The sequence below is a fragment of the Xenopus tropicalis genome, chromosome 10 (assembly GCF_000004195.4).
Source record: "Xenopus tropicalis strain Nigerian chromosome 10, UCB_Xtro_10.0, whole genome shotgun sequence".
Taxonomy (NCBI): domain Eukaryota; kingdom Metazoa; phylum Chordata; class Amphibia; order Anura; family Pipidae; genus Xenopus; species Xenopus tropicalis.
Genome location: NC_030686.2, coordinates 49,549,373 through 49,567,755, shown reverse-complemented (window position 1 = coordinate 49,567,755; position 18,383 = coordinate 49,549,373). Strand labels below are relative to the sequence as shown.

The following is an 18,383-nucleotide window of genomic DNA, read 5'->3' as shown; positions in this document are numbered from 1 at the left end:
CTAAACTCTACTGTGTGCTCCATTATATGCACTACAGGGGCTTTCTCCTGTGCCACAGGGAATGCTGGGTAATGCTCAGCTCTACTGTGTGCTCCATTATATTCACTACAGGGGCTTTCTCCTGTGCCACAGGGCATGCTGGGTAATGCTCAGCTCTACTGTGTACTCCATTACATGCTGGGTAATAGTGATGCAAATGGCCAATATAAAGGAATGGCTGCATCGTTCTACTGATGGAAGGTTGGGCCTCCAGTTTAGGGATGGAGGAGAGACCGAAGCTTTGTTTTACCCCGCAGTTTCTATCAGCATCGCTGGCTAAATGGCTGCGTAATAAGCTAAAATAATTGTATAATAATATATAATAAATAATTCTGTTTTTGCCCAGCAGTTAGGCACAGACCTGGCGCAAACGGCAACCTATAGAACCACAATTATTTAGCCACAGTACCTGACTTTTATTTTATTATTATTATTTTTGCCAGTAGAGGGCGCTAGGGATAACGAAACTTGCTTTTCGTGCTTTTATTACTGAGAGGCCCTTATACTGATACACAGACTGAGCTGTAGGAGGAATACAGCGAGGGCACAGGTGGCACCATTTTCCCTCTGTGTTTGGGCTTTGTGTGTTCCACTGGCGCCACAGTTGTGCCCAGCTTTGTGTTACCCACAACCCCCTGCACCAACAGGACACTTTGGGCCAATGCCTTGGTACCTTGCACACTTGCAGTACCACTTCTCACCACTTTGCAGAAGGCAGCTCCTTTCCATAGGCTGCAGCAGAACAGCGCCACTGGCAGGAAATCTTTCTTCCCACTCAGGGCATGCTGGGTAATTCTCAGCTCTGCCCACCTTTGTGTTACCCACACCCCCCTGCACCAACAGGACACTTTGGGCCAATGGTACCTTGCACACTTGCAGTACCACTTCTCGCCACTTCGCAGAAGGCAGCTCCTTTCCATAGGCTGCAGCAGAACAGCGCCACTGGCAGGAACACTTTCTCCCCACTCAGGGCATGCTGGGTAATTCTCAGCTCTGCCCAGCTTTGTGTTACCCACAACCCCCTGCACCGACAAGACACTTTGGGCCAATGGTACCTTGCTCACTTGCAGTACCACTTCTCGCAACTTCGCAGAAGGCAAGTCCTTTCCATAGGCTGCAGCAGAACAGCGCCACTGGCAGGAACACTTTCTCCCCACTCAGCCTGGGATGGATTCCTGCACGCACGCCACATACACAAAAAGAAATTTAAACCTCGTCCTAAGAGCTGACACTCTAAAGTAACAAATGCTAACTAGAGCCATGAAAAAAAACCCCACATTCCCACCAATTAGCAATAAATGTATTTATTTTAATGCCTTTTAGGCGGAAAACAAGAGGGAGTTTGTGAGTCAGCCCTCCCCGCCCCCCCCCCCTCCTTTCCGAGCGGCTAATTCCTTTGTGGGATCTTTATAACCAGAAGTACTAATTAGGGAAAGAAAGTGTAAAATACAGATTATAAGCCCCCCAATGAGGCATTTGTTTCAGTAACAGGCCCCTGTGTAAATGGGAGGCCGGCGCTCGCCTCCTCCTCCTCCTCCTCGTCGCGGCCGCGGCCGGCTAATAGGCAGAACCATTGCCTGCCGACTCTTCATGTCGCTGATTCAGAGGAAAAGCAATTAATTAAAATTGTCGCTCGGTGTGATGTCTATAGAAACAAAGGCACGACTGATAATGACCCCATGCCGGGTAACCCCGTCACTGCCAGGGGCACAATGCCTAACGATTCTGCGTGGATTATTAACGCCTGCATATGTAAATAAGGGGGAGGCGACCCGCTTTGCTGTTTGAATGTTTCCATTTAGACCGAGGGAAGGGAACGGACAATATCAACGTTTCCTTCTTTTTTTATTGAAAATAAACTTACCCCAAAAACTGCCCCGTGGGACTGATGGAAGCACAATAAGTGCCACGTAAGAAGCAGATGGACTGACTCGCTCTGATTGGCTGCTACATAGGGTCCTCCATACGGGGACAGGTTTCTACGGGTGGTGGTTGGGTAGCGATGGCACCATTGGTCACTCTTGGCCATTTACCCCCGCGCTTTATGGCTTGACCCAAGGGCAAGTAGAGCAAGTCTGGGGCAGATCGACATCTACATGAACAACCAAAGTGAAAACTAAAGAGAGATCCACTTATTTGGTCAAATGAGAGATAATTAAGGTGGGTGGGATGAAGTGTAGCCAATGAGAGCCTAGGCGCCGCACTGGGGTGTCTGATCCAATCAGTTTCAGGGGGGGCGGGCTTTGAGTGGGGGCAAAATAATCAGACAAGGTTGGAGAACCTCAACGGCAGGTCCTGACCTAAGCTTTGTGCCCATTGGCCAATAGCTCGGGGCACGGGTCTGTGGCCCAATATGTCCTCTGTATCCTGGCCCAATAGCTGGGTCCAGTTTAGGCTTCTCTGATCTATAGCTACTGGCCTAATGGTTCATAGTTGGGCAATAGGTCTTCCCAGCCAACTGATTCAATATGTGGCCCAGGTATGAGGAGTGGGGGCAAAAACCCAAATGCCCCTCTAGGAGACCCGGTAGGGGAACTGGGAACAGTTGGTATCAACTAAATTAAACAGGTGGTTCTCCTTCAAGTTAACTTTTAGTTTGTTATAGAAAGGCCAGTTGTAATAAACATTCATTTCTTATAGGTTTTGAATTATTTGCCTCTTTGCAGCTTTCAAATGGGGGTCGCTGACCCCGGCAACCAAAAGACTATCACTCTGTGAGGCTCCAGTTTTATTGTTATTGTTACTTTTTATTCCTTATCTTTCTATTCAGCCCCTCTCCAATTCATATAACTGTCTCTCATCCAAACCACTCCCTGGTTGCTAAGGTTACTTGGACCCTAGCAACCACATAGCTGCTGAAACTCCAAACTGAAAAAAAGTAAAATAACTAAAAAAACTACAAATAATAAAAAAAGTAAGACCAATTATAATTAGGGGTAAATGGATTCAGTTGTAAGAATGAGGCGCTGGAATGTTGCCCCCTCCCCGGCGGGACTGGTGGCTAGTGGGAATTAGCAGCCATGCCGGGGATTACTCTGGTCCCTCGCCAGAAACCCTCTCTTTGGTGCTTTGTTATCTGCGCCTTCCTGAGAGGGGTTAATTTGGACACAAAACCCCCCCCAGATGGGCTTCCAGCTCATTAAAGGGTTTTACAGACAGTTTCACAGCAGCAAATTAACAAATTCATCCAGCAGTGAGCGGTGTCCTGAATGGGGAATCCTGCCCCATGGGGGGGTGAGTGGGGGGGGGGAGACCCATGGTGCATGCACAGGGCCAGTGGCCCCCCGCTGTCCGACCAAAGCCCGGGGAAGATTAATCAGACGCTAATTCGATTTGCAACAGGCAGCAGTTTTACTCTGAAAGCTCAGTGTTTAGGAATTCACTGGGGGGTCAGTAGGACAGGGGAGGAGAGGCCGAATCAGCCCCCGTTTCCCAATCATTAGGGCCTGGGCTAATGCTGACGGCTGGGCTTTCTGCCTGAGCAAAGAGCTGGTTAAATAGGCAGGGAAGCCGGAGCTGCCCTATGGATTCATTTCTCCCAAGGGGCTGTCTGGGTGGGGACCCGGGGTGGGGGGGCACAGGGTCTGGCACCAGCTCCAGTGAATAGGCAGGGAAGCCGGAGCTGCCCTATGGATTCACTTCTCCGAGGGGCTATCTGGGTGGGGCATTGGCTATTAATGGGTTAGTGGCACCCAGGGGGGGCACAGGGTCTGGCACTGAGGGGTTATCAGCTCCAGTGAATAGGCAGGGAAGTCGGAGCTGCCCTATGGATTCACTTCTCCCAAGGGGCTGTCTGGGTGGGGACCCGGGGTGGGGGGGCACAGGGTCTGGCACCAGCTCCAGTGAATAGGCAGGGAAGTCGGAGCTGCCCTATGGATTCACTTCACCAAGGGGCTATCTGGGTGGGGTTATCAGCTCCTCTCAGCCCAGTGAATAGGGAGAGAAGGCGAGAAAACAAACAGAGAAGGTGTTTGGGTGCTGAGTGCTCGGTATCTGTCTCCCTTTATTCCCCTGTTTGCTCTGCCTGTCTGGGTGCTCAGCGCTTTCACAGCCTCCCTGATCCGCTGATAAGGCCTGGGCCTCCCTGCTAAGGTGTCTGACAGCTCCCACATCCATCTTCCTGGGATAGGGGAAAGCAGCCCCCGGCCTGTGTGTCACCAACGGGAGAAATCCCTTTAATCCCAGTCTGCACTTTCCGCTCACAGCTACTTATCTGCCCTAACCCCTCCCCACAAAGGGGAAATATTCCACCAATGCATAACACTGGGAAAGAGACAGAATAGAGATGGAGTACCTTCCCTGCCAGAACATTCCTTCTCTGTATATTTGTATTTATACATATGGGTAGGGGGTGCCATAGTGTTTCCCTTAGACAGTACAGTATGGGGGTACAGCTTATTGTGTGCCCAGAACATTCCTTCTCTGTATATTTGTATTTATACATATGGGTAGGGGGTGCCATAGTGTTTCCCTTAGACAGTACAGTATGGGGGTACAGCTTATTGTGTGCCCAGAACATTCCTTCTCTGTATATTTGTATTTATACATATGGGTAGGAGGTGCCATAGTGTTTCCCTTAGACAGTACAGTATGGGGGTACAGCTTATTGTGTGCCCAGAACATTCCTTCTCTGTATATTTGTATTTATACATATGGGTAGGAGGTGCCATAGTGTTTCCCTTAGACAGTACAGTATGGGGGTACAGCTTATTGTGTGCCCAGAACATTCCTTCTCTGTATATTTGTATTTATACATATGGGTAGGGGGTGCCATAGTGTTTCCCTTAGACAGTACAGTATGGGGGTACAGCTTATTGTGTGCCCAGAACATTCCTTCTCTGTATATTTGTATTTATACATATGGGTAGGGGGTGCCATAGTGTTTCCCTTAGACAGTACAGGCTGGAAGGCATGCCTGCTGTGCCATTAGACCTTGTGCGGATTGTAGTGGGATTTCCGTGCCAGTGTGACCCACCTAATGGGATGAATTGAGCGCTTTTATTCAGTGCAAGACGCCGCCCTTTGTGCCATGAATGAGCCCCTGGACGGTTTCCATCACCAACAGCAGGAATCGCTTCCTCCGACACCAATAGGAACCTTCCCCAACCTGTAATTCCAGCGCAATGGAGAGAGGCGTTATTGAATGAGCCCCCCCAGTGGGAGCGACACTTGTCCCTTGCCAGCCCCGCTATTGGGTAATCACTTCAGCATTTACATAATCTGCCCCCACCCAGCGCTTTCATTAGCCCCTGATATATTGTGCCCTTCTTCCTGCTCCCTTTAACCACTTACCCTCCAGATGGGCTTTCATCTCCCTATGGGATTGCGGCGTGCCAACGGCAGGCTTAGCCTTATTTATTACGGAGCTTCAGCTGCGGAGGAAATGCACCTCCTCGCACCCAGCGACAGCTGTTCCGAATTGTCCCACGGCAACAGCTGGAACCGCTAAGGTGCAGACCCCTCTTTTATCCACATATTTGTAACATGCGTGGCAAGGGGGTGGGGGGGGCACCCAATGTGCGCCGAACGCCATCTACAAACGTCCCTTTTTAAATTCAAGTTTTAAACTTTTACCTATCGTGGGGGGGGGGGGTCTAATTTTTTACGCAATGTAAAATAACCCCCCCAATGTACACTTTAATTGAACAATGTCTGACGGAGTTAGAAAATCCATTCTAATTGGTGAAACCGACACCGGCAGTTTTGCGGAAGAATAGAGTTGCAATGGCAGTGGATGGGATACGTCATTTGCTATAGGAATTTACACAAGTATTTCTGAATGGTAACAAAATATACATTCATATCAAAATATAATATACAGAGATAGGATCGGGACCTGGGGCTTTCCAGATAAGGGATCTTTCCTTAATTTGGATCACTATACCTTGAGTTTGATAAAAATCATTAAATACAATCAGTTAAATAAGAAACATTAAATAAACTCTAGCTGGGTCCAGTTTAGGCTTCTCTGATCTATAGCTACTGGCCTAATGGGTCACAATTTGGCAATAGGGCTTCCCAGCCAACGTATCCAATATGTGGCTCAGCCTCAATGTATGAGGAATGGGGGCAAAAACCCAAATGCCTCTCTAGGAGACCTGGTAGGAATACAGTTGGTATCAACTAAATTAAACAGGTGGTTCTCCTTCTCCAATTCTAATAAACATTCATTTCTTATAGGAATTTTGAATTATATAATATACAGGTATAGGATCGGGACCTGGGGCTTTCCAGATAAGGGATCTTTCCTTAGTTTGGATCACCATACCTTCAGTCTGCTAAAAATCATTAAATACAACAAATTAAACAAAAAACATTAAATAAACCCAATAGATTGTTTTGCCGCCAATAAGGATGAATTATCTCTCATTTGGGGAAAATACTGATTTTTTATTACAGAGAAAAAGAAAAATGATTTAAAAAAAAATAATTGTGAGCTTTGGGGATAATGTAGCGCAATACGGAATAAACAGGTTTTATACTGAACCAATAGGGAGATAAATATATTTATATTGGGTTTTGGGGTGAAACATTTCCTCGATTACTGATATTCCTAAAACTCTGAAATGTTCCCAAAATAGGTAAAAAGCAGATATTTCATGAAATATAATAATATTACAGCGCTGCGGGGTATGTTGGCGCTATAAATAAATGTTAATAATAATAATATGTATTTTCTATGTGATATAATAAGATCAAATTGTGCTGTAATTGTGTTTATTTGAATCTTCAGGTTTCTATACTTCTTATACAGAATGTATATATATATATATATATATAGAATAGGGAGATGTATATATTTATAATAATAATAATATAATATGTAGCCGGGCAGAGGGACGTTCTATTCCAATAAGCGTTTCTGAGACTTGGAGGCAAATACACGGAGCTGCCGGGATACGGAGAGGGGGGTAACTGTAGCACTGAGAGTCGCGGGGAAGCAGGGGGGAAATATTCCAAATATTCTTTATTTAAAAAAAAAAATGATGCACAAATAATTGAGAGTGAAATGGAAATGTAAATAGGGAGATTAGGAAAATATGACACAATAGAGAGAATATTTTTGCACAACAAGCGAATGAAACAACGAGATCTGATCATTAGAAAAAGATACGGAACATTTTATTTTATTGGTTTGGTATTTGTGATGCCGGGAAATAGACCAATAAATACACATTTGCCTGACGCTGAAATAAAGACACACAAATCCCTTCTGTATCGGGGGGGTTTCTGCAAGAGGGACTCTGTACGTTTGTAGCCGACGGGAGAAACGCGTTTCGCACTTGTGATAAAGGGGAAACAGTGACTGAGTTACTGGAGGGTGTGGGGGGGGTCTGGTTGCAAATCTTTTTACACCTGATTTCCATGGTTCACGTGCTGTTTAGGAAGGGTCCCGTTTGCTTGGGGGCCACAGCTGTGTGTTTGTTGCGGTGCGTTGGCTTATGGGGGGCTGAGCGCCTGTGAGAGTGCAGGGAACTGGGCTGAGTGCCTGTGTGAGTGCAGGGAGCCGGGCTGAGCGCCTGTGAGAGTGCAGGGAGCCGGGCTGAGCGCCTGTGAGAGTGCAGGGAGCCGGGCTGAGCGCCTGTGAGAGTGCAGGGAGCCGGGCTGAGCGCCTGTGAGAGTGCAGGGAGCCGGGCTGAGCGCCTGTGAGAGTGCAGGGAGCCGGGCTGAGCGCCTGTGAGAGTGCAGGGAGCTGGACTGAACTCCTGTGAGAGTGCAGGGAGCTGGGCTGAGCGCCTGTGAGAGTGCAGGGAGCTGGGCTGAGCGCCTGTGAGAGTGCAGGGAGCTGGGCTGAGTGCCTGTGAGAGTGCAGGGAGCTGGGCTGAGTGCCTGTGAGAGTGCAGGGAGCTGGGCTGAGCGCCTGTGAGAGTGCCGGGCCTGCTCTGTTCCTGTGCCAGATGTACAAGCTGGGAGACAGGAGACATGTCAGCAACGGCCAGAATTATGTCAGGAATTTACATCTCCCTTTTCCCCAGGTAGAGAATATGTATAAGGGGAAATAGCTCAAAGCGCTGGGACAGCCGGCAATGAACACTCACTCTCCAGCTCATGTCTCTCTCACTGAGACTCTCCCGAGCTGCTTCTCACAGGACCGACACTCTAAGCAGCCTCTCCCAGGACTCTCTCGCCACGCAGCCTCTCCCAGGACTGTCTCCCTGCGCAGCCTCTCCCAGGACTCTCTCGCCACGCAGCCTCTCCCAGAACTCTCACATTGAGCAGCCTCTCCCAGAACTCTCACATTGAGCAGCCTCTCCCAGGACTGTCTCGCTACGCAACCTCGCCCAGGACTTTCACATTGAGCAGCCTCATGTATAGCTCTTTCCCAGGACACTCTCTCAGAACTTTCACACTTAGAAGCCTCCCCAAGGACTTTAACACTACACAGCCACTCCCAGGGCTCCAACACTGCAAATCCTCTCCCAGGACTCTAACACGGCAAAGCCTCTCCCAGGACTCTAACACATCAAAGCCTCTTCCAGGACTCTTACACTTAGCAGCCTCTCCCAGGACTCTAACACTGCATAGCCTCTCCCAGGACCTTAACATTGCACAGCCTCTCCAAGGACTCTAACACTGAGCAGCCTCTCCCTGAACCTACATACTCTCCCAGGACTCTTATACTTAGCAGCCTCTCCCAGGACTCTAACACTGCATAGCTTGTCCCAGGACCTTAACATTGCACAGCCTCTCCCAGGACTCTAACACTGCATAGCTTGTCCCAGGACCTTAACATTGCACAGCCTCTCCCAGGACTCTAACACTGCATAGCTTGTCCCAGGACCTTAACATTGCACAGCCTCTCCCAGGACTCTAACACTGAGCAGCCTCTCCCAGGACTCTAACATTGCACAGCCTCTCCAAGGACTCTAACACCGAGCAGCCTCTCCCAGGACCTACATACTCTCCCAGGATTGACACATGATGGCCTCCTCCCATGATCAACACCTGCTGCAGCCTCTCCTGGTTTTGTCTCTGGATGGAGCCTCTCCCAGTCCCAACAAGGCTTTACTGAGCTCAGCCCATGTACAAGTCTTCTCCATATCTAAGTCACGCACAAGCCTTTCCTGTGGCCCCTCCTACACCCAAGCCTTTCCTTTGGCCCCTCCTACTCTCAAGCCTTGACCTGGGCCTCAGAATCCTTCCCTGGATCCAACTGACTCTCAAGACCCTACTGAGTAGCCTATCAGGATATTTGTTAAAGGAGAATTTGCCATTTGGGCAGAGACGTTTCCACTTGTGGCTCAGGTAGAACCTACTGTTGCCTCCGATTGGCAGAATCCTATGTGCCCCCCCCCAGGCAGAGAGGCATAGAACTAATCACAGCTTTGGGTAATTCAGATACTGACCCCCATCCCTACAGCCTCTATGCACAGACACTGACCCCCATCCCTACAGCCTCTATGTACAGACACTGACCCCCATCCCTACAGCCTCTATGTACAGGCACTGACCCCCATCCCTACAGCCTCTATGTACAGACACTGACCCCCATCCCTACAGCCTCTATGTACAGGCACTGACCCCCATCCCTACAGCCCCAATGTACAGACACTGACCCCCATCCCTACAGCCTCTATGTACAGACACTGACCCCCATCCCTACAGCCTCTATGTACAGACACTGTCCCCCATCCCTACAGCCTCTATGTACAGACACTGACCCCCATCCCTACAGCCTCTATGTACAGACACTGACCCCCATCCCTACAGCCTCTATGTACAGGCACTGACCCCCATCCCTACAGCCCTCTATGTACAGGCACTGACCCCCATCCCTACAGCCTCTATGTACAGACACTGACCCCCATCCCTACAGCCTCTATGTACAGGCACTGACCCCCATCCCTACAGCCTCTATGTACAGGCACTGACCCCCATCCCTACAGCCTCTATGTAAAGGCACTGACCCCCATCCCTACAGCCTCTATGTAACAGGCACTGACCCCCATCCCTACAGCCTCTATGTACAGACACTGACCCCCATCACTACAGCCTCTATGTACAGACACTGACCCCCATCCCTACAGCCTCTATGTACAGACACTGACCCCCATCCCTACAGCCTCTATGTACAGACACTGACCCCCATCCCTACAGCCTCTATGTACAGACACTGACCCCCATCCCTACAGCCTCTATGTACAGGCACTGACCCCCATCCCTACAGCCTCTATGTACAGGCACTGACCCCCATCCCTACAGCCTCTATGTACAGACACTGACCCCCATCCCTACAGCCTCTATGTACAGACACTGACCCCCATCCCTACAGCCTCTATGTACAGACACTGACCCCCATCCCTACAGCCTCTATGTACAGACACTGACCCCCATCCCTACAGCCTCTATGTACAGACACTGACCCCCATCCCTACAGCCTCTATGTACAGACACTGACCCCCATCCCTACAGCCTCTATGTACAGACACTGACCCCCATCCCTACAGCCTCTATGTACAGACACTGACCCCCATCCCTACAGCCTCTATGTACAGACACTGACCCCCATCCCTACAGCCTCTATGTACAGACACTGACCCCCATCCCTACAGCCTCTATGTACAGACACTGACCCCCATCCCTACAGCCTCTGTGTACAGGCACTGACCCCCATCCCTACAGCCTCTATGTACAGACACTGACCCCCATCCCTACAGCCTCTGTGTACAGGCACTGACCCCCATCCCTACAGCCTCTATGTACAGACACTGACCCCCATCCCTACAGCCTCTATGTACAGACACTGACCCCCATCCCTACAGCCTCTATGTACAGACACTGACCCCCATCCCTACAGCCTCTATGTACAGACACTGACCCCCATCCCTACAGCCTCTATGTACAGACACTGACCCCCATCCCTACATTTCTCAGTATAAGCGCTGCCCCCTGCAGGAGAGAAGTTGCCATTTCGCATATCTTGCCTATTTATGCACATTCTTGCCATCTCTTTTGCCCAATAAACCCACTTTCCCCTTTAACTCCCTCCTTTCCCACACTCTAACCCCCCCAGCCCCTTGTCTTTGTACTTCAGCTGATCTTCAATGGTTTCCTTTTCTTTCGCTGCCTCCCCCATCCCCGTATTTACTCCCTCCCCACAGCCCTTATTCCCATTGCCGCCCTCAGTCTTCTTGTCCTTTAAACCCCTTGCGCAAAACCCTAAGGGTCTCTCTTTCCTTTTCCCCCCAGAATAATTCCTTCTCCCATTTGATTTCCTGGTGATTCCCAGTTGCCCCCCGGCTGGGCTCGTCCCCCCTGCACTCACCTTTCTGTCACTTTCCCTGCTGCCTCCTTATCCCTGTGCGGCTGCCGCTGCCTTTCTCTGAGCTCGAGCCTCCCCCTTCCCACCTCTCCTCCCCTCCTGTTCTGCATGTGAATCAGCTGCCTCCCTGCCTGCCTCCCTGCCTGCCTGCCCACTGATGTTTTACCAGTGGGTGTCGTTGCAATTCCCCCTGATGCGGTGTCACTGCTGGGGATGACCTCAAGGCAGGCAGAATCTGGGAGCGTCATTCACTTTCAGGCAAGACAGACAGACAGACAGCAGCTTTTCATCTGCAGGGAAGGATGTAAAGGATCAAGCCTGCGGCTCAGCCTCCCATCCGCACCTCCTATGCACTGATCCCCCCACTCGCTCGCTATTGCCCATCAATTTGCCCCCCATTCCTCACTCAGTGCCCAGGTAGGGCATTTTTCTACCCTTCTTGCTGCTCTAGGTGAGACCTTCCCTTCCTTCAGTGCAACTGACAAGACGCAATAAACTATAAAAAAAAAACGAAACTTTTCAGCTTTTTGTAGTGAAAGTTGCCCTTGGCTTTTTTTGTTCATTTTTGTAGCGTTGCTAAGTTGCCCTTGACTGCGGAATAACTTTATATTACTCTTTTTTGGAACTTCTGCGTGTAAGCTGATGATGTCATCTTTATTTAATTTTGGTTGCTAGTGTAATTTTTTTTTTAGCTATTTTAACATCTGTTTTAGTGACTCCAAGGTAACGAAAGTCTTTCTTTCCCTTTTTGTGTGTATTTCCCCCCGTGCAGGGTCTGCCGGCTGAGAGCTTTGCGACCGACGCTGGGTTAAGGTGGTCTCCGGGAAGATGCTGAGGTGCCCGTTGGTGTTGGTCCTGCTGTCCCTGTCCTGCACGGCTCAGGAGGGGAGAGGGGGCTACGGGATGAACATGTTTTCCATCCAGACGTCTCAGCCGGACCCCTGCTACGACGAGAACGGCAACCCGAGAAGGTGCATCCCGGACTTTGTCAACTCAGCCTTCGGCAAAGAGGTGCGGGTGTCCGGCACGTGCGGGAAGCCCCCGTCCAGATACTGCGTGGTGACGGAAAAAGGCGAAGATCGCTTCCGCAACTGTCACATTTGCAATACGTCTGACCCCAAAAGGGCTCATCCGCCTTCCTTCTTAACCGACCTCAACAATCCCCACAACCTGACTTGCTGGCAGTCGGAGAACTATATCCAGTACCCCCAAAATGTCACCCTGACCCTCTCCCTAGGGAAGAAGTTCGAGGTCACGTACGTGAGCCTCCAGTTTTGCTCCCCGAGACCCGAATCCATGGCTATCTTTAAATCTATGGACTACGGCAAGTCGTGGGTACCATTTCAGTTCTACTCGACCCAGTGCCGAAAGATGTACAACAAACCCAATAAAGCCATCATCACCAAGCAGAATGAGCAGGAAGCCATCTGCACGGACTCCCATACGGACATGCACCCTCTCTCCGGGGGACTCATCGCCTTCAGCACCCTGGATGGGAGACCGTCCGCTCATGACTTTGACAACTCCCCTGTCCTCCAAGACTGGGTGACGGCCACGGACATCAAGGTGGTTTTCAGCCGGCTCCACACTTTTGGGGATGAGAACGAAGACGACTCGGAACTGGCCAGGGACTCCTATTTCTACGCCGTCTCGGACCTCCAGGTGGGGGGGCGATGCAAGTGCAATGGCCACGCTTCCAGGTGTGTCAAGGACAGAGACGACAACTTGGTGTGTGACTGCAAACACAACACGGCGGGGCCCGAATGTGACCGATGTAAACCCTTCCACTACGACCGACCGTGGCAGCGAGCGACAGCGCGAGAAGCCAATGAGTGTGTGGGTGAGTGTTTGGCTTGATGCACCATTATATCCATGGGGGCAACTGTAAAGGGTAAATACCATTGTACAACTTCCACTATTATTATATTTAATTTTCTACCACTGGGACTTTGTATTATTAGCTTCTACGGGCACCTTACTTTCCAGCAGTGTAGCAACTCCATAGGGCTGCGGTCCTAAACTTAAGGGTAGTGAGATTTGGGGTGAGTGCTTATTTGTGCCCTGGGTACCCCTGGAACTATAGCGGGGTGACTGTTACCCCAATGTTTCTATATATCTGTAACCTTGTTATGGGCTAAGGGGGCCCAGCCTGAAGGCCAGTTAGGGGGAGATTTGGGGTGAGTGCCTATTTGTGCCCTGGGTACCCCTGGAACTATAGCGGGGTGACTGTTACCCCAATGTTTCTATATATCTGTAACCTTGTTATGGGCTAAGGGGGCCCAGCCTGAAGGCCAGTTAGGGGGGGATTTGGGGTGAGTGCTTATTTGTGCCCTGGGTACCCCTGGAACTATAGCGGGGTGACTGTTACCCCAATGTTTCTATATATCTGTAACCTTGTTATGGGCTAAGGGGGCCCAGCCTGAAGGCCAGTTAGGGGGGATTTGGGGTGAGTGCTTATTTGTGCCCTGGGTACCCCTGGAACTATAGCGGGGTGACTGTTACCCCAATGTTTCTATATATCTGTAACCTTGTTATGGGCTAAGGGGGCCCAGCCTGAAGGCCAGTTAGGGGGAGATTTGGGGTGAGTGCCTATTTGTGCCCTGGGTACCCCTGGAACTATAGCGGGGTGACTGTTACCCCAATGTTTCTATATATCTGTAACCTTGTTATGGGCTAAGGGGGCCCAGCCTGAAGGCCAGTTAGGGGGGATTTGGGGTGAGTGCTTATTTGTGCCCTGGGTACCCCTGGAACTATAGCGGGGTGACTGTTACCCCAATGTTTCTATATATCTGTAACCTTGTTATGGGCTAAGGGGGCCCAGCCTGAAGGCCAGTTAGGGGGGGATTTGGGGTGAGTGCTTATTTGTGCCCTGGGTACCCCTGGAACTATATCGGGGTGACTGTTACCCCAATGTTTCTATATATCTGTAACCTTGTTATGGGCTAAGGGGGCCCAGCCTGAAGGCCAGTTAGGGGGGATTTGGGGTGAGGGCTTATTTGTGCCCTGGGTACCCCTGGAACTATAGCGGGGTGACTGTTACCCCAATGTTTCTATATATCTGTAACCTTGTTATGGGCTAAGGGGGCCCAGCCTGAAGGCCAGTTAGGGGGGGATTTGGGGTGAGTGCTTATTTGTGCCCTGGGTACCCCTGGAACTATAGCAGGGTGACTGTTACCCCAATGTTTCTATATATCTGTAACCATGAGCTTAGGGGGCCCAGCCTGAAGACAAGGGGTGTATAAGGACATTCTGTTGGATTGTGTAGAATCTGTGAGCACCTCTGTGTTAGTTGTTAATCTCCTGCGTTGGGACGGCAGGGGGAGAGAGGCTGCTGTCAGACGAGGGTCACCCCGCGCTCTCCTTTTGAGCAGCCGGCGGTCACGGGAGCTGGTAATTGCCGCCGCCTGTAATTGGTGACAAGGACAGAGTGTGTGGAAACAGTGACAGTGCGAGAGAGCGTGTATATTTTGGCAGGCAGTTAGAGTAACTGAGAGTGGGTGACAGTATGATTAAGGGCTTGCTTTGTGCCGGGGGACAATGTCTGCTCGCGGATCTATGGCTGCTGGGGGGGAGCTGTTCCTGGAGGGGGGCTTTAACCTCTGTAGCCGTTAGGGTTTAATTGATTTGGGCCACCCTGGGAGTTCACTTGTCCGCCCCAGATTGCAGGGAGCAAGGTGCTGCCAGAACTCCTCGATGTGCCACAGCCGTCAGCCCCCTTATCTGTTACAGCAAGTAGCCCCCGGGTATCAGATATAAGGAGCAGAATTGTGATTGGCGGCTTTGACTCCCCAAGAGGTTTCGCAGGAGCTGAGGTCTGTCAGTAGCGAAATAGAGCTGTCATGTTGCCCCTCAGATGCCCCCCCATAGGGCAATATGTCCGGCTAATATTATATAGATTATATCAGTTCATCATGTCACGGCCATAAAATCTGATCTGAAGTCTTATCCACCTGTTAGATAATGATCCCTCAGCATAATGCACAGTTATTCACCCCACCCCCCCAGAGGTTGTTAAACTACAACTCCCAGCAGTCTCTATTGATTTACAGACGCAGAGTTACACAAATCTGCTTTATCACATTAAGGTAATCCTTCCCTCGCCGCTGATTGGAGGGTTAGTGGGTCCCGACAGCAAGACGTTCAGCTACAGCCGATATCAATGTGACAGATCCTGACGTTATCGCCGTTACAATCTATTTACAGGCGGCGTGTCCTGACAGGGAGATCATGGGAGTTACATGCATTCTCCCTGCTGCCCAATGTAAACAATCCCGCTACACGGGGAGCCCGTACTCAGCGGGGAGTCAGGCCCCCCGGGGTGCTTATCCCCCATGGTCACCTTAGGGTTAAACTAATAAGCAGTGTATAGATTTATAGCTAAGGAGTATTATACCCATTGGGGTGCACACGGAATATTGTATTAGGGGATCAGGGGGGGCACTTACTGATATACTGATATTAAACACAGTGAATATTGCTCTACATCTCCCCAGATTATGGGGGGAAAGGAGAGATTTATAGTGGATTCAACTTTGGGGGGGTCAGGAACAACGTCACATGCTGAGACTCTGTTTACTAAATACTTTAATGTATATATTCATTTAGGGCAAAATACTGTATGTGGGGGGGGCAGTATATATTCATTTAGGGCAAAATACTGTATGTGGGGGGGGGCAGTATATATTCATTTAGGGCAAAATACTGTATGTGGGGGGGGCAGTATATATTCATTTAGGGCAAAATACTGTATGTGGGGGGGGCAGTATATATTCATTTAGGGCAAAATACTGTATGTGGGGGGGGCAGTATATATTCATTTAGGGCAAAATACTGTATGTGGGGGGCAGTATATATTCATTTAGGGCAAAATACTGTATGTGGGTGGCAGTATATATTCATTTAGGGCAAAATACTGTATGTGGGGGGGCAGTATATATTCATTTAGGGCAAAATACTGTATGTGGGGGGGGCAGTATATATTCATTTAGGGCAAAATACTGTATGTGGGGGGCAGTATATATTCATTTAGGGCGAAATACTGTATGTAGGGGCAGTATATATTCACCTAGGACTGAATACTGTATGTCGGAGGGCAGTATATATTAATATAGGGCTGAATACTGTATGTGGGGGGCAGTATATATTAATTTAGGGCTCAATACTGTATGTGGGGGCAGTATATATTCACCTAGGGCTAAATACTGTATGTCGGGTGGCAGTATATATTAATATAGGGCTGAATACTGTATGTGGGGGGCAGTATATATTAATTTAGGGCTCAATACTGTATGTGGGTGGCAGTATATATTCACCTAGTGCTAAATACTGTATGTGGGTGGCAGTATATATTAATTTAGGGCAAAATACTGTATGTGGGGGCAGTATATATTAATTTAGGGCTCAATACTGTATGTGGGGGCAGTATATATTAATTTAGGGCAAAATACTGTATGTGGGGGCAGTATATATTAATTTAGGGCAAAATACTGTATGTGGGGGGCAGTATATATTAATTTAGGGCAAAATACTGTATGTGGGGGCAGTATATATTAATTTAGGGCAAAATACTGTATGTGGGGGCAGTATGTATTAATATAGGGCTGAATACTATATGTGGGGGGTAGTATATATTCACCTAGGGCAAAATACTGTATGTCGGGGGCAGTATATATTAATTTAGGGCAAAATACTGTATGTGGGGGGCAGTATATATTAATATAGGGCTGAATACTATATGTGGGGGGTAGTATATATTCACCTAGGGCAAAATACTGTATGTCGGGGGGCAGTATATATTCATTTAGGGCGAAATACTGTATGTGGGGGGCAGTATATATTCACCTAGGACTGAATACTGTATGTCGGAGGGCAGTATATATTAATATAGGGCTGAATACTGTATGTGGGGGGCAGTATATATTAATTTAGGGCTCAATACTGTATGTGGGGGCAGTATATATTCACCTAGGGCTAAATACTGTATGTCGGGTGGCAGTATATATTAATATAGGGCTGAATACTGTATGTGGGGGGCAGTATATATTAATTTAGGGCTCAATACTGTATGTGGGGGGCAGTATATATTAATTTAGGGCAAAATACTGTATGTGGGGGCAGTATATATTAATTTAGGGCAAAATACTGTATGTGGGGGCAGTATATATTAATTTAGGGCAAAATACTGTATGTGGGGGCAGTATATATTAATTTAGGGCAAAATACTGTATGTGGGGGCAGTATATATTAATATAGGGCTGAATACTGTATGTGGGGGGCAGTATATATTAATTTAGGGCTCAATACTGTATGTGGGGGGCAGTATATATTAATTTAGGGCAAAATACTGTATGTGGGGGCAGTATATATTAATTTAGGGCAAAATACTGTATGTGGGGGCAGTATATATTAATTTAGGGCAAAATACTGTATGTGGGGGCAGTATATATTAATTTAGGGCAAAATACTGTATGTGGGGGCAGTATATATTAATATAGGGCTGAATACTGTATGTGGGGGGCAGTATATATTAATTTAGGGCTCAATACTGTATGTGGGGGGCAGTATATATCCACCTAGGACTGAATACTGTATGTCAGAGGGCAGTATATATTAATATAGGGCTGAATACTGTATGTGGGGGCAGTATATATAAATTTAGGGCAAAATACTGTATGTGGGGGCAGTATATATTAATTTAGGGCAAAATACTGTATGTGGGGGCAGTATATATAAATTTAGGGCAAAATACTGTATGTGGGGGGCAGTATATATTAATTTAAGGCAAAATACTGTATGTGGGGGCAGTATATATTTACCTAGGGCTGAATACTGTATGTGGGGGGCAGTGTATATTAATTTAGGGCAAAATACTGTATGTGGGGGGCAGTATATATTAATTTAAGGCAAAATACTGTATGTGGGGGCAGTATATATTTACCTAGGGCTGAATACTGTATGTGGGGGGCAGTATATATTAATTTAGGGCTCAATACTGTATGTGGGGGGCAGTATATATTTATTTAAGGCAAAATACTGTATGTGGGGGGCAGTATATATTAATTTAGGGCAAAATACTGTATGT

At 48.6% G+C, this 18,383-nt stretch overlaps 1 protein-coding gene across 6 annotated transcripts in view; it reads left to right on the top strand.

Moving 5' to 3' along the window:
- Positions 1–18,383, top strand: part of LOC100493770 (netrin 1) — a 116,215-nt gene that overhangs the window by 41,042 nt on the left and 56,790 nt on the right. The window contains exons 1-2 of one of the 6 annotated variants that reach the window (XM_031894498.1): positions 8,097–9,285; positions 12,075–13,142. In XM_031894498.1, the coding sequence (XP_031750358.1) occupies positions 12,131–13,142 (1,012 nt within the window). In that variant the 5' untranslated portion in view covers positions 8,097–9,285; positions 12,075–12,130. Of the gene's footprint in view, positions 1–8,096; positions 9,286–11,169; positions 11,754–11,813; positions 11,937–12,074; positions 13,143–18,383 lie in introns of those variants that run through there. The other 5 variants (XM_031894501.1, XM_031894497.1, XM_031894495.1 and 2 more) reach the window with 5 other exon arrangements.